The 16,668-nt window shown below is 46.6% G+C and overlaps 1 protein-coding gene across 4 annotated transcripts in view; it reads left to right on the top strand.

Annotated features, from left to right (window-relative positions):
- CD2AP (CD2 associated protein) overlaps positions 1-16,668 on the top strand; it is a 246,503-nt gene that overhangs the window by 129,272 nt on the left and 100,563 nt on the right. For all 4 annotated transcript variants that reach the window (XM_082251739.1, XM_082251736.1, XM_082251738.1 and 1 more), the window contains exon 4: positions 3,206-3,306. In XM_082251739.1, the coding sequence (XP_082107865.1) occupies positions 3,206-3,306 (101 nt within the window). The remainder of the gene's footprint in view (positions 1-3,205; positions 3,307-16,668) is intronic.

A 16,668-nucleotide genomic window follows, 5' to 3' on the forward strand; every position in this document is an offset into this window, starting at 1 on the left:
GTGGCCCCAGACTAGCCTCGCCGGTCTTGGTAAGCGGATCTGGTATGGCTGGTCGCCGATGTCCCTTGGCGACTCCCTCTCAGAGAAGACCTGTTGGCCCAAGGGCCGATCTTCCATCTTGCTTTACAGTCGCTGGTTGTTGAAAGCCAGATGCTGAAGGATAGGCGTTTCTCTGACTTGGTGATTCCCACGCTGTGGAAGGCTAGAAAATCTAACCCTAGAAAGATTTACCTTCGCGTCTATAAGTTGTACATTGCATGGTGAGGTTCTTGGGTGTTTCTCCCCGTTCCATTTCGGTGACTCGAATTTTGGCATTCCTCCAAAGAGGTGTGGAACAGCGCCTGGCCTTGGGTACCATCAAGGGCCAGGTTTCAGCCTTGGCGATTAATTTTTTTTAAATATTCTTTGGCTATGCATTCCTTGGTGTTCGCGGCTTGGCGCCACCAAGTCATTTAGGAAATCAGATTCCTTTTTGTCCTTAAGGATGGACCTCGCAAGGGGTTGGCCACGTCTGCCGTGACCATTTCCAGATGGATCAGAATGACAGTAATGCAGTCTATTCAATCAAGGTCAGGTCCCTCCTTTCCCTGTTAAGGTGCATTCTACATGGGCGCTTAGTGCCTCCTGGGCCTTTCTCCATCAGGCATCGTGATGCAGGTTTGCAAGGCAGCCACTTGGTCGTCTGTGCAGACTTTTTTACAAAATTTTACTATGTAGATGTGTTGGCATCTGTGGATGCTGCTTTTTGCTGCAGGGTTTTGCAGGCCGCTGTTTGAGAGGACCTGGTCCTCTTAGAGGGTGTATTATTTTCAGGTGAACTACAGTTGTTCTTGGTTGAGCTCCATGTTACCTGGTTGGCTAGGTTTAGCCTTTGGGAATTTTTTTCTGCTGTTTTTTTTTTTTTTTTTTTCCCCTCCCTCATGTTTGCCATTGCTTTTGGATGTCCCAATGGTCAAGAAGAGAGCGGTGTCCGTCAATGAATGAAAGACATTTTTTTTTGTCTTAGCGTTAAAAAAATGTCTGATGTTTGACAGACACCGCACCCACCCACCTATTGAGTTGGGTTATTTTTCTGCTGACACTCTTTGCAACAAAACTGAATGCCTATAGCAGGAAGTGGGAGTATACCCCCTGGGACTGCCCCATAGGCGTGGTAAATTTTTTGTTTTTTTTGGCTTGGTGTCATACTCCTGTATGGGGCAGCGTAACCCAATGGTCAAGAAGATTCTGGAGCTGTGTCCGTCAATGAACATCCGAGAAAAGGTTTTTATGGTAAGACAAAAATCCAATTATTCTTTATGGAGATGGTTCACATCTCTACTACAAGTTGCCTGAAGCCAAAATCCTGAAGCTCAAAGTTTTGGAGCTTTTTTTTGTAGCTCAAGTCCGACAGATTGGTGCATTTTTGAAGCCTTTTTTAGTCCATAGAAATGCATGGAATCGCTTGATGAAATCCTTTTAGTGCGTTCTGTCTCAGGTTTTAAGCATTTTCTGCTCAAATGCAATAATTAAATGTAAATAATTAAATATGTAATGTAAATAAATTAAAAATTCCAACCCCTTAACCTGAATATTAAACCCAAACTCTAGCCCTAATAAACTTTACCCCTAATCCTAAACCCTAACCCTAATAACCCATAAACGGTAATTAACCCCTAACTTTTTTAAAACCTAATCCTTAAAGTGATTGTGAAGTCTTGTATTTCAGAAAAAAAAATAAAAAATTACAAACATGTTACTTACCTGTCCTTTGCAGTGGTTTTGCACAAAGTGGCCCAGATTCTCCACTTCTCGGATCCCGCTTCGGTGCTTCTGGCTCCTTCCTCCTGTTTAGTGCCCCCACAGCAGACAGCTTGCTATGGAGGCACCCGAGCCGAGTCACAGGTCCCTGTGTCCATTCAGAGATGGAGTCGCGACTTAGCCTTGCTCCCTCTCTCTCCTGATTGGCTGGCTGACTAAATTTGTCAGCAGCGAGAGCCAATCCGCGCCGCTGTCTCAGCCAATGAGGAGGGTAGTCCCGGGCAACTGAGAAACTCCTGCAACATCGCTAGATAAAGATAGGCTCAGGTAAGTATTAGGGGGGGCTGCTGCACACAGAAGGTTTTTTTATCCTAATGCATTAAGGTAAAAAAAAAAAACTTTTGCCTTTACAATCACTTCAACTCCTTACAAATAAAATAAAAAAAATTGTAAATAATAAATAAATAAATGGAAATAAAAGCAGATGAAAATGCTGAAACACATAGCAACAAATGGTGAAACAGATGCTATTTTTCTCTTGGCTAATTTAAAAACAGCAAAGCTTAAAATACGCTGTACGCTAATGCTCAAAATGTGCATACAAACACTCAGAAAAATGCCATGTTCAGGTGTGAATGCAGCCTCATGGAGAAACAGGAGGAAGGAAACAGGAGCAATGATGAAGGCAGTTTACCGCACCCTATTTTTAGCAGCATAAATATTGGGCAGTGTATGTTCTTTTGTTAAAGAACACTAAGGCTCCAGTGATATATATGCGACACCGGTCTCCCTGACGATTCCGATGCGGTTTCCATTTACCCCTTTAGGTGTGATTTAGGTGCGAATTTGACACTGAAATCGCACCTTAACCAGACTGAAAAACGCACAGGACCTTTTAAAAATTCGCACCGCAACCGGCCTGCATATATGCGGACCTGCTCCATTGAAAGCGGATCTGGTTCAAAACACCTCTGATTCGCATATAATGTTTGTGAACCTAGACTAATTTTCATCAAGCTGTTATGGGTAAATTTCCGCTTTTATTATGGTCAGTGTAACCGGCTGATGGTTTTGAAATGCCGTCTGTCAAAATAACCCCTGCTTTTGATTTGTTTTGATTTTTAATCACATGATTAGTGCTTAAGCTACCCATACGTGGATCGAAATTCGAGATCACTGTATGGTAACAGTGGTTGTACAGAAGTCATTCTACCAATCGTACTTCTATGCAGCCACCCTGTCGGGCTTTTCCTGTAAGTCTCCCCTCTGTCAGAGCACATTATCTCAGCAGGAGTGATTCCTCCATCCACCTCAAATGTGTGGATGGTAATAGGGTCATATTTTTTTGTCCAACCTTCTGGATGAACCAAAAAAAATGAATAATGTATGGGCTGCCTTTGGTTGAACAGTTTGTGGTGGGTTCTTTGAAATGTCGCTTTCTAATGCCACTTTGTCTTGTTTTCAGAGTCTAAAAAGAGGCAGTGCAGAGTTCTCTTTGACTACATTCCGCAGAATGAAGATGAACTGGAACTCAAAGTTGGGGATGTCCTGGAAATCACAGAAGAGGTATGTAGGAGATAGAGAACTTTTTTTTTTTATATTGGAAAAATGAATCAGTATCAACATGTAATATTCAGGTGTGTTCACAGCTTTAGCTTATCTAAACGGAGCTTCAGAACCCAAGGTAAATGTATGCCAATTCTGACTTTCCTAAAGAGCACCCCTACCCTCCACACATCCAGAAAAAAAAATTCTGAATAAGTAAGGCCGGTTTAGTTGGGTGTTGTGAAAAAAAAAAAAATAATTCAACGAAAAGCTGTGTTGACCTGCTTGGCTGCAAAGTAGATGCAAGGCAACATCACAAACAAATTCAACCCAAAACAGTTGAGATGAAACCTCTGTCATCTACATGGGGGGCATCCCCAACCCCCAGGCCGCAGACCGATGCCGGCCTGTGGCCTACTCGGAGCCAGGGCAGAGTGAGCCAGCACAACTTTCACTGCTGCCCTCCGACCACTCTGCTTCACCTTAACACCAAAACTCCCCTCCCTCTCTGTGGTCACGAAAAAGGAGAAAGGGAGAGAGGAGAGCCAGGCTCAGAATCTCATAGAGCACTGGTGAGATCTAGGCCCCCCTTTCCACCCAGGGAGGGTGGCTTCCGTGTAGCCGGTCCCTGGTGCTGGAGAGGTTGGAGATCACTGATCCATCTACATAACATTACAGAAGTAAAGAAGAATCTTGCTGACTTATATTTAATGTTTTTCATGCACAGGAATACAACGCCCATCCATCCATTAAAAGTAGCATTCCTCCTCCTAAAATGCTGGCTAACCTGTGTAAAAAGATGTACTTGTAGAAAAAATAGTCATAAATTAGGGCTATCTACAGCGCTTGCTAGCAATCCAAATAATCAAAGTAATTAATGGGTGTACAAAGTACATGTTTGTGTAGCCTCGGCAGCCATTTTCTATTGGTTTCTCATTGTTAATAGCAGTAGCCATGACTGTGAAGCATATTTGGGTGGTGATTTCAGCTGTGGGTGCCCCTCCTTATCCCCAGGTGCTGACTCCTGGATCTTTCTCTTCCTGATCGCTGCATGTGTGTGAAGATGGCCTGGTGCTGTGGTGGCTGATCGGTGGGTGGGGAGTCTGGTGGGGTCCTCTCCCTCTCTGCTATAGGATAAGTTGGTGCTCTGTGCCTGGCGACCTGTGGTGCGGCCAGCATGGTGGGGGTGTCCCTAGCAGCGTCCCCCTTTATCACTCAGGGTCCCTGGAGCACATTTCCCCACCTGATCCCTTCTCAGAGGCTGCTGGGCCCTCCGGGTCCCAACAATCCCTTACTGCACTGACGGCGGCCCTGGAGTCTTTGGTGTCCAAGATTGATTTGGTCCCAGGGAAACGGGCTAGCAAAAAGCCCCCCCCCCCCCCCCCCCCCCGCCTTCACCTGCCCCATCGGTCTCATCAGATCTTGAATCTGATTCAGTCGCCGCAGACACAAGTCACCCTGCTGGGTCTGTGTCCCCACACCCTGATTTTTCGGATAGTAAGGATGATTCCTTTGCTCCTGTAGCCGTGCATGAAAAGGCGCTGGTGGATGCACTGATTGTTTCTGTGCGTGAGACTTAAAAAAACGTAGGATGCGACTGCTCCCTCATCTGAGGCGTCGGTTCTTTTTGGCCCCTACAATCCCTCCAAGGGTGTTCCGCTTTCCCGCTTACTTTGACAAAATTGTCGCTTAGTAGTTGGGTTGTCCAAAATGCCCCCTTGTGGTCCCTAGGTGTTTTGCTATGCAGTATCCTTATGAGGAGAGTCTGCTTTAAAAAGGGGATTGTCCCACCTGTGGTGGACTCTCCGGTTTCTAGGTTAAACAAAGCAACCATGATTCCGGTTAAGGAGTCTCTAGCCTTTAAGGACCCGGCTGACAGAAAAGCATAGGCTGTGGCCCGCCATATGTACATTTTGTCCGCTTACGGGGTCTGTTTGGGGCAGTGCAAGACTTTCTGAGCCAAGGGGCGATGTCCCGGTTCCAACTTCGGAACGTTTTCAGAGGTTTTATTCAAACCTGTTTTCAGTCCACAGGAAGGAGTGCAGGGTGCATCCAATTCTAGAACTCAAGGCACTAAACTGATTTGTGCTGGTGCAGAAGTTCAGAATTAAGTCCATTCGCGCAGTAGTGGCATTCCTGCATCGGGGGGGGGGGGGGATCTTCTTGCTTCTATCGACATCAAGGACGCTTACCTTCACATTCCAATATGTTTTGGTCATCAGCGCTTCCTCCGGTTTGCCGTGGGAGAAGAGCATTATCAGTTTGTTGTGTTACCCATTGGTTTCGCCTCCGCTTCTCTGGTCTTCACAAAAGTGTTTGCCCCGGTGCTGGCATTGTTGCGTCAGCGGGGAATCGCAGTACTAGGGTACCTGGATGATCTGCTGCAAGCAGAGTCTCTGACTGCTGTGGTAGACAACTTGGAGATTACTCTGCAAACTCTGAGGGAGTTTGGTTGGATTCTGAAACTTCAGAAGTCTTCTCTGGTTCCGTCCACAAATCTGGACTATCTGGGTTTGAATCTGGACTCGGCCTTAGCCAGAGTGTTCCTTCCTCTGGAAAAACTTCAGAAACTGCAGGAAGCAATTTATCTTCTTTTGTCTAGCAGACTGTCATCCATTTGGACTTGCATGCGGGTGCTGGGCCTGATTGTGTCTGCCTTTGTGGCGGTTCAGTTTGCACTGTTCCACAGGAGATCTCTGCAAAGAGAGATTCTGGTCACAATGGGACAAAATCCACAATCTGTAGACAATCTGATCCGGCTGAGCCAGGGTAAGAGGGTTCTTGATCTTGTGGCTTCATTCTCTGGCACTTCGACAGGGCAAATCCTTTCTCCCCCTGTACTGGACGGTGGTCACCACGGATGCCAGCCTGTCCAGGTGGGGAGGCATCCTCGGAAAAGATTCTGCTCAGGGAGTCTGGACCCTGGAAGAGTCCAGACTGCTGATCAATGTACTGGAGCTTCGAGCGATCAGACTTTGTCTGGATCATTGAACGGGTGGTCTTCAAGGGTGTCTGGTGCAAATTCAGTCAGGCAAATTCAGTAGGCTGTGGCCTATGTAAATCAGCAAGGGGGCACAAAGAGTGTCCTGGGAAGTAGCGGGCATTCTAAGGTAGGCAGAATGTTTTTTTCCAGCCATCTATGCTGTACACATTCCGGGGGTGGAAAATTGGCAGGCGGATTACCTCAGTCGACAGGCGTTGGACCAGGGGGAATGGTCACTTCATCCGGAGGGGTTTCCTCAGTTGTGCCACCGGTGGAGTGCTCCCGAGGTATACCTGTTGGCCTCTTGTCTCAACAGGAAGGTGCAGAGGTTTGTGGCACGGTCTCGGGACCCTCTGGCGGGCACAGATACATTGATGGCCCTGTTCAGTCGGTATTGTCTGATTTACGCCTTTCACCCTTTCAAGCTTCTGCCAAGACTTCTGCGCAGGATTGAGGCAGAAGGGTCATCTTGGTGGCTCCAGACTGGCCTTGCCAGTCTTGGTACGCCGATCTGGTACTGCTGGTAACCAATGTTCCTTGGAGACTTCCTCTGATGGAAGATCTGCACAGTCGCTGGCTTTAACTGCTTGGCTGTTGAAAGCCAGGTGCTGAAAGATAGAGGTTTGTCTGATTCAGTGATTCCTAGGCTGTTAAAAGCTAGAAAGTCTACCTCTAGGAAGATCTATCATCGTACATTGAAGTTGTACATTGCGTGGTGTAAGTCTCTTGGGGTTTATCCTCGTTCCTTTTATGGTGCCTCGGATCTTGACCTTCCTTCAACAGGGGGTTGAGCAGCACCTGGCCTTTAGTATCAAGGGCAAGGTCTCGGCCTTGGCGGTCTTTTTTTACTGACCATTGGCCACACTTTCCTTGGTGTGTACTTTTGTCCAGGGAGTTCGACACTTGGCTCCTCCAGGGCAGTCTCCATTGCCACCTTGGGACCTCAAAGTGGTGCTTTCAGTCTTCCAGAAATCGCCTTTTAAAAATCTTAGGGAGGTTCCCCTGCTTACGTTATCCCAGAGCAGGGCCGGACTGAGCATCGGGCACAGCGGGCATATGCCCGGTGGGCCGCCGAGGCCGGGCGTATTATAATGGAAATGGAAGACAAGAGACAGTGTCACAGTGACAAGTGTCCGGCCGTTGCTTGCCTCTCCGCGGCTGATTCCGCGGAGCCTGAGGGCCGCGGCCGCCGCATTACCGCAATCTGGCCGCCCGCCACTGTCCCCGACCCCGCATTACGGCAATCTGGCCGCCAGCTATCCCCGACTCCAGTCCCCACTCCTTGCTAACTTAGCTCAGCTGGCCTGGCAGCCGGCTCCGCAGCGGCATCCAGGCTGCAGCGTAGCTCAGGAGGGGGTGGAGTCGGTGGGTGGACCGTGTGACCGTCATGTGACTAAGGCCGGGGGTGGAGCTAGAGGCCGGCGGGGACCCCATGCTGCCTTGTCACAGGAAGAAGCAGGAAGTGACCGGCGCCGCACACCGCAGACAGACACTGACAGTGTGTCTGAGTGAGTCTCAGTCTGAGAGTGAGAGACAGTGACTGTGGTCGGAGTCGTCAGAGAGCAAGTCTAGTGCCTGCCTGCCCTGGAGGAGCTGCATTAACACCAGCATTGCACCACCCACGACCAGGACAGGAGCCAAGGCCTCAACAGGTAAGGAAAGAATGGCAGCAGGCCAGCCCAGCAGCACAATTTACAACACCACAGACCACACACCACTGTCACACTCACCGCTGGGATTTGTGGTTCTGGGTGGCCTTCGGCAGAGCAGGGTTCTGGTCTGGAACTTCTGGCTTAGCAGCAGGCAGGCCACAGGTGTAAAAAACAGCTACACACTGTCACAGCACTGCTAGAAAACATGTGCCATGCCAGTTTGCTTGTTACATGTGATGTGACAGCCAGGTGCACATTTTCAACTTGGAAATGTGCACCTGGCTGTCACATCACATGTAACAAGCAAACTGGCATGGCACATGTTTTCTAGCACTAGTGACAGAGTGTAGCTGTTTTCTGTTTTTTATGCCTGCGGTCTGCCTGCTGCTAAGCCAGAAGTGAGCAATGCTCTGCCAGATGCCAGAACCACAAATCCCAGCAGTGTTGTGTTTGTTTTTGTGCCCTTTCCTTACATGGCACATGTTTGCTGGCAGTGACAGTGTGTAGCTGTTTTGAAAACAGCTACACACACACTGTCACTACTAGAAAACATGTGCCATGCGGCATGCCAGTTTGCTTGTTACATATGATGTGACAGCCAGGTGCACATTTTCAACTAGAAAATCTGCACCTGGCTGGCACTTTACATGTAACAAGCAAACTGGCATGCCGCATGGCACATGTTTTCTAGCAGTGACTGATCTGAGGTGGGAAAGTGCAGGAATTGGGGTGATCTGAGGTGGGAAAGTGCAGGAATTGGGGTGATCTGAGGTGTGATAGTGTAGGAATTGGGGTGATCCGAGGTGTGATAGTGCAGGAATTGGGGTGATCTGAGGTGTGAAGGTGCAGGAATTGGGGTGATCTGAGGTGTGAAGGTGCAGGAATTGGGGTGATCTGAGGTGAGAGTGCAGGAATTGGGGTGATCTGAGGTGAGAAAGTGCAGGAATTGGGGTGATCTGAGGTGTGAAAGTGCAGGAATTGGGGTGATCTGAGGTGTGAAAGTGCAGGAATTGGGGTGATCTGAGGTGAGAAAGTGCAGGAATTGGGGTGATCTGAGGTGTGAAAGTGCAGGAATTGGGGTGATCTGAGGTGTGAGTGCAGGAATTGGGGTGATCTGAGGTGTGATAGTGCAGGAATTGGGGTGATCTGAGGTGAGAGTGCAGGAATTGGGGTGATCTGAGGTGAGAAAGTGCAGGAATTGGGGTGATCTGAGGTGAGAAAGTGCAGGAATTGGGGTGATCTGAGGTGTGAAAGTGCAGGAATTGGGGTGATCTGAGGTGTGAGTGCAGGAATTGGGGTGATCTGAGGTGTGATAGTGCAGGAATTGGGGTGATCTGAGGTGAGAGTGCAGGAATTGGGGTGATCTGAGGTGGGAAAGTGCAGGAATTGGGGTGATCTGAGGTGTGATAGTGCAGGAATTGGGGTGATCCGAGGTGTGATAGTGCAGGAATTGGGGTGATCTGAGGTGTGAAGGTGCAGGAATTGGGGTGATCTGAGGTGTGAAGGTGCAGGAATTGGGGTGATCTGAGGTGTGAAGGTGCAGGAATTGGGGTGATCTGAGGTGTGAAGGTGCAGGAATTGGGGTGATCTGAGGTGAGAGTGCAGGAATTGGGGTGATCTGAGGTGAGAAAGTGCAGGAATTGGGGTGATCTGAGGTGTGAAAGTGCAGGAATTGGGGTGATCTGAGGTGTGAGTGCAGGAATTGGGGTGATCTGAGGTGTGAAAGTGCAGGAATTGGGGTGATCTGAGGTGAGAAAGTGCAGGAATTGGGGTGATCTGAGGTGTGAAAGTGCAGGAATTGGGGTGATCTGAGGTGTGAGTGCAGGAATTGGGGTGATCTGAGGTGTGATAGTGCAGGAATTGGGGTGATCTGAGGTGAGAGTGCAGGAATTGGGGTGATCTGAGGTGAGAAAGTGCAGGAATTGGGGTGATCTGAGGTGTGAAAGTGCAGGAATTGGGGTGATCTGAGGTGTGAGTGCAGGAATTGGGGTGATCTGAGGTGTGATAGTGCAGGAATTGGGGTGATCTGAGGTGAGAGTGCAGGAATTGGGGTGATCTGAGGTGAGAAAGTGCAGGAATTGGGGTGATCTGAGGTGAGAAAGTGCAGGAATTGGGGTGATCTGAGGTGGGAAAGTGCAGGAATTGGGGTGATCTGAGGTGAGAGTGCAGGAATTGGGGTGATCTGAGGTGTGAAGGTGCAGGAATTGGGGCTGATCTGAGGTGTGAAAGTGCAGGAATTGGGGTGATCTGAGGTGTGATAGTGCAAGAATTGGGGTGATCTGAGGTGTGAAGGTGCAGGAATTGGGGTGATCTGAGGTGTGATAGTGCAGGAATTGGGTCTGATCTGAGGTGTGATAGTGCAGGAATTGGGGTGATCTGAGGTGTGATAGTGCAGGAATTGGGTCTGATCTGAGGTGTGATAGTGCAGGAATTGGGTCTGATCTGAGGTGTGAAGGTGCAGGAATTGGGGTGATCTGAGGTGTGAAGGTGCAGGAATCGGGGGTGATCTGAGGTGTGAAGGTGTAGGAATCGGGGGTGATCTGAGGTGTGATGGTGCAGGAATTGGGGTGATCTGAGGTGTGATAGTGCAGGAATTGGGGTGATCTGAGGTGTGAAGGTGCAGGAATTGGGGTGATCTGAGGTGTGAAGGTGCAGGAAACGGGGGTGATCTGAGGTGTGAAGGTGCAGGAATTGGGGTGATCTGAGGTGTGATAGTGCAGGAATTGGGGTGATCTGAGGTGTGAAGGTGCAGGAATTGGGGTGATCTGAGGTGTGATAGTGCAGGAATTGGGGTGATCTGAGGTGTGAAGGTGCAGGAATTGGGGTGATCTGAGGTGTGAAGGTGCAGGAATTGGGGTGATCTGAGGTGTGAAGGTGCAGGAATTGGGGTGATCTGAGGTGTGAAGGTGTAGGAATCGGGGGTGATCTGAGGTGTGAAGGTGCAGGAATTGGGGTGATCTGAGGGGTGAAGGTGCAGGAATTGGGGTGATCTGAGGTGTGAAGGTGCAGGAATTGGGGTGATCTGAGGTGTGATGGTGCAGGAATTGGGGTGATCTGAGGTGTGAAGGTGCAGGAATTGGGGTGATCTGAGGTGTGAAGGTGCAGGAATTGGGGTGATCTGAGGTGTGAAGGTGCAGGACTTGGGGCTGATCTGAGGTGTGAAGGTGCAGGAATTGGGGTGATCTGAGGTGTGAAGGTGTAGGAATCGGGGGTGATCTGAGGTGTGAAGGTGCAGGAATTGGGGTGATCTGAGGGGTGAAGGTGCAGGAATTGGGGTGATCTGAGGTGTGAAGGTGCAGGAATTGGGGTGATCTGATTTGTGAAGGTGCAAAGCTCACTTGATTTCTTACTATTATTCAAGTGGTTTACAGCAGTTACTTTATATGAAGCTGACAGTTGTTTTTTATGTATCTGGCACTCCCAATTTCTTTGAAAACATTTTTCGGCACACTGTGCCCAAAAAGGTTGTCTACCCCTTGATTAGAGTAACCCTCATCTTGTGCTGCTTCATACTATTTTTAGGACTCAACCATCAAAACAGGATTTAAAGTAAGACAAAAAAAACAGCATCATATGGCAGCTCTGATCTAAATTGGACCCAGTCTGTCAGATTAAACTAAAAAAAGGTACCGTAATCCAATCCATACATCCTGGAACATTTAAATCCTGTCATCAACCATCCCGACGAACGTCACGCCCCAGCCACGCCCCCGTCACGCCCCCCTCCTGGGCTTCTCAGTCCAAAATGCCCGGGCCTATTTTTTGTCCCAGTCCGGGCCTGTCCCAGAGGGTTGCTTTTTTGGCAGTAATCCCTTCTGTGTGCAGAGTGTCGGAGCTGGCGGCGTTGGCTTGTCATTCACCTTACTTAGTGGTTTACAGAGATAAGGTGGTTCTTCGCCCATGTTGTTGCTTCCAAATGTTGTCTCTGATTTTTTTTTTTTTTTTTTTTTTTTTAGTTCTTTATTATTTTACATCAATAATCAAGACAATCACATACAGTAATAACAATCATCTTTTAACCCCCCCACCCTCTTATCTTTCCCATACCCTGCTTAAAATTATATTATTCAACCAGACATTTTAAATATCCACAATCTCAGGTGCCAAGCCTGGGTGTTTTGATCCATGCTTTACATATTTTTTTTAAACTTTTTTTTTTTTAATGTTTTTTTATTTCCTCATCCTTTTTATAGGCCAATTTTTCTCTAATTATTGTATTGTTAACTTTTCCCAACCAATCTTATATAATGCGGTTAAATTTTTATCCGTTTTCCTGTTATGGCTTTTCTAGCTTGCTATAGGCATCTTAAAACTGCTGTTCGCTTTGTCCCGTACCCCACTCTCTGCTCCTTGTATCCCAATATGCATAGCGCCAGATCTAGTTGTAGATTTGTTTCAACTACGAAGTTTATTCTGTCCAACACCTCCTTCCAGTATCTATGTAACTTGGGGCACCTCCACAACATATGAATCAAATCCCCAACTGCTATTTTACATCTAGGGCAAAATGCATCCTATCTTCCCCCAAACAAAAACAGTCTTTTGGGTATATAAAATGTTCTATGAAGTATGTAAAATTGTGTGAATTTTTGGGTTGCTGAAAGGGATAATGTATCTATTGAGGTTACTGTACCATCCCTTTGTAAATCTGTCAATTGCCCCACATCCTCCTCCCATTTTATTCTGCTAGGCAGCTGAGAGTCCTTATCTAGTACTCTTAACTTTATCTTCCTATATAGTTCTGAGATCAGCCCTTTTAGAGAGGTAACCTCTATCAAATTTTTCAACAAGGGTATTTTATTCCATTCTAATCCTCCTTTCTTAAATTGTGTTCCCAGCGCATGTTTCAGTTGCCCGAGTACCCAAATATTGATTTAATTATTTTCCATACCTTCCTCAGTAATTTTACTGATAAGCCCTGACCACCCAGGGTGTAGGCCAGTAGTGCTCGAGAGCTAGAACAGGTGGTGTCGTTAACTATTTCTCAGCCCCCCATTTTTTGTAACTGAGTTGCAAGGAAGTAACTCCAAGGATGGATCGGCCAAACTCCCCTCCCCCAATCTCTTGGCAACTGTAATGTTTGCAAGCGAAATCTAGCCTGCTTCTTCCTCCAGATCAGTTTCCTAAAAAGACCCTGCAGCCTCTTAAACCACACTCCAGGGATCCATAGTGGAGAATTATGCAAAATATGTAGCAGTTGAGGCAACCATATAATTTTAATTAGGCTGCAGTGACCCACTACTGATAGGGGAAGGCGGCTCCTTGTCCCACATTTTATCCTAAATTATTTTATTAGGGTCTCTAGATTCTCCAATATATACAACCCAGGGTCAACTCTTATGACTATTCCCAAATATTCAAAGCCCTTTACTACTTACAGGTGTTTAACACACTGTCCATTACTGTGATCAGTGAATGGTTCACATCTTCCAAAAAAAGGTCATCTGCCTATAGTGATCTTTTCCTTCTCTTTCCCCCTTCTAAAGCCTCGTATACCTTCTGCTGTTCTTATGGCTATATCCAAAATTTCCATCGCCGTAGCAACGAGTAGGGGTGACAATGGGCACTCCTGCCTCATCCCATGGAACAATGGAAAGTATTTCGAAGATCTTTCACCAATTTTCACTTTTGCCCTTGTGCCAGCGTGCAGCAGTTTAACCTATTTTATGAAGGTAGGACCATTACTGAACAGCCCCAAAGTTTGCCACCGATAGTTAAACTCGACGCTGTCAAATTCTTTGACAGCATCGAGGGACAATATGGCTCATGATCCTAACTTTTCTGATGGAATTTGTAAATTCAAAAATAATCTCCTAACATTTAACGATGTTGATCTACCTGGAATAAATCCACATTCATCAGCGTGAATTATAGTATTACTTAGCCTAATCGCTAATTCTTTTGCCAATAATTTAACATCTGTACAGAGTAAAGAAATTGGTCTATATGATGGTGGTTGAGTTTGATCTTTCCCTTCTTTTGGTATTACTATGATTGTGGCCTCTGTCATTGACGCCGGTAATCTCCCTGTCTCCAATGCCTCATTTAGCACCTGCAGCAGCTCTGGCAACATTATTTCTCCATGCTCCCTATATATCTCATTTGGCAATCCACCTGGCCCCGGTGCTTTATGGTTCGCTAATTCCTTTACTGCCTCTCGCAGCTCATCGATTGCAACAGGCATTTCCAATGATGCCCTATCAATCTCCGAGAGCTGTGTGAGAGACAGACCCTGTATGAAGCCTTCCAATTGTCTGTTTTCCTCCACTACCTTAGACTTGTAGAAGTCTGAATAATAATCGTTAAAGGCATTCACTATTACTTCTGGACACCTGGTCACCCTTTCCGGCTTGTGTCCCTGCAGTCATTGCGGTAGACCTACCTGCATTCTGAGACCTCGCCAGGAGGGCCAGCATGTGTCTAGTATTTTCTCTCTCTTCTTAATGGGCCTGTTTTAGGAAAAATCTTCTATTCTCTTGTCTTCTTCACTGATAACTTCTACATCTCAATCCATTTAGCTAGATTATCTGGTGAAGGGTCCGCTACATACATTTTTTTCATCTCAGTTACCTTCCCCATTATGTTTTGTTTCCAATCTCTGGTGGATTTCTTCCTTTTGGATGTTTGTTGAATTTATTATTCCCCTCAAATAGGCTTTAGGGGTATCCCACACTTTACCATGTGTTGCTATTAATCTATTATACTCCAAAAACTCCCAAAGTAATTCTATCATACTTTCTTTAGGGGAAATTGCCTGTAGCCAGAAAGGATTGAACCTCCACTCCCCCCTGTCTCCAGTCTTGCCCAACCTTAATGTCAGGACCAAGGGGGAGTGGTCCGACAATCCCCTTGCCTCATATCTAACATTTGGTACTAAAGGGACAAGAGTATAATTTCCTATTGCCATATCTATTCTGGAGAGTGACAAGTGTGCGCTAGTATAACATGAATAGACCTGGGCTGTTGGATAACGTTCCCGCCAAATATCCATCAATTCCACCTCCTTGAGTAACCTGTACAATGGTGTATAGGGGCTTTGTTCTGATCTCGTTCCTAATGAGAATCTATCCACCTGAGGGTTCATCACCATATTGAGATCTCCGACCATTAAAACTGGCACCTTTGGTTTGTCAACTACAAATTCTAGCAGTTGATTAATTCTGTTTTAAAAGGGGGGGAATGTACACATTCGGAAGCACATATGGCCTATCGAACAGCAAACAATATATGAATACATACCGTCCTCCCTCATCTATTTTAATTTGTCTACAGGAGAATCCCACTGATCTATGTATTAAAATATTTGTTCCTCTTGAATATGATGTATACACTGAAAGGTACTGACATGGAAATCTTCCAAGTTTTAAACGTGTCATTGTTTCTTTAATTAACCACTTCTGGACCTGAAGGACCTTAATGACCAGGTCATTTTTTGCGATACTGCACTGCGTTATACACTGTGCCCAAATAAAATTGATGTCCTTTTCCCCACAAACAGAGCTCTCTTTTGGTGGTATTTGATCAGCTGTGTGATTTTTTTTTTTTTTTTTGCGCTATAAACAAAGAGCGACAATTCTTAAAATAAAAAATCGAATTTTTTCATCATGTAAGGCCAATTTGTATTCTGCTACATATTTTTGGTAAAAAAAAACAATCCCAATAAGTGTATATTGATTGGCTTGTGCAAAAGTTATCGTGTCTACAAACTAGGGGAAAGATGTCATTTTTATTTATTTTATTTTTTTTACTGGTAATAGCGGACGGTCAGCGATTTTTAGCGGGACTGCGACATTGCGGCGGACAGATCGGACACCTAGCTGACATTTTTGACACTTTTGGGAGAACCAGTGACATAACTACAGTAATCAGTGCTAACAATATGCACTGTTACTGTACTAATGACACTGGCAGGGAAGGGGGTAACACCTGGGGCGATCAAAGGGTTAAATATGTCCCTAGGGGGTGCTTTCTAACTGTGGGTGGGATGGGCTTGCTGCATGAACACAGAGACCTGTTTTCCTAAATAAGAGTAACACAGGATCCCTATGTTCATAACTGACAGAAAAACTGTCTGCCGTGTTTATAATGGCAGACCGCCATTCTGTCTGAACAGGGAGCGATTGCGGATGCTCGGCAGCAATCGCGAACCCGCTGATCAGCTTCCCCTGTGGCGAATGGGCGCGTGCCCCTAGTAAAACTACGGCGGCTGGTTGGCAAGTGGTTAATGAAAATAGAAAAGATCACTTACAAAATGTTGTTCGCATGTTAATGAGGGAGGGAGGAATCGGGGAAGGCAAAATATAAGATTCGTGTGAATTGGGTTGCTCGGCAAGCACCCTGTAACCGTGTGCAGTGCATGCAATTGGGGCTTACTTTGTACAGTGTTTAAGGGGTTAAAGCAAGCACCACCTGTCAAATGCTTTCTGAAGAGCGTTCTGAAATTGGGTCATTCTTCAAAGCGCAAAACTAGCGTAAACAAACATTTAAAGTGGTATTCAGGCTGGGTTCACAAATATGCAAATTGGATGCATTTTACACTGCATCCAATTCGCATGATGTGAATGTGACCATCTCCTAATGGGGCCAGTTCACACGTCTAGGGAGGCCACAGTGCGGTTTCAAAAAGGGTGCTTTGCATTTTTGGGTCCGGTTCAGGTGTGAATTCAGGCAAAATTTTGCACCCGATTCGCACCCGAACCGGTGAACAGAAACGCACCGGACCCCAAACTGCAAACCGCAGCCGGACAT

This window comes from Pelophylax lessonae (genome assembly GCF_965119305.1).
Source record: "Pelophylax lessonae genome assembly, chromosome: 3".
NCBI classification, from domain to species: Eukaryota; Metazoa; Chordata; class Amphibia; order Anura; family Ranidae; genus Pelophylax; species Pelophylax lessonae.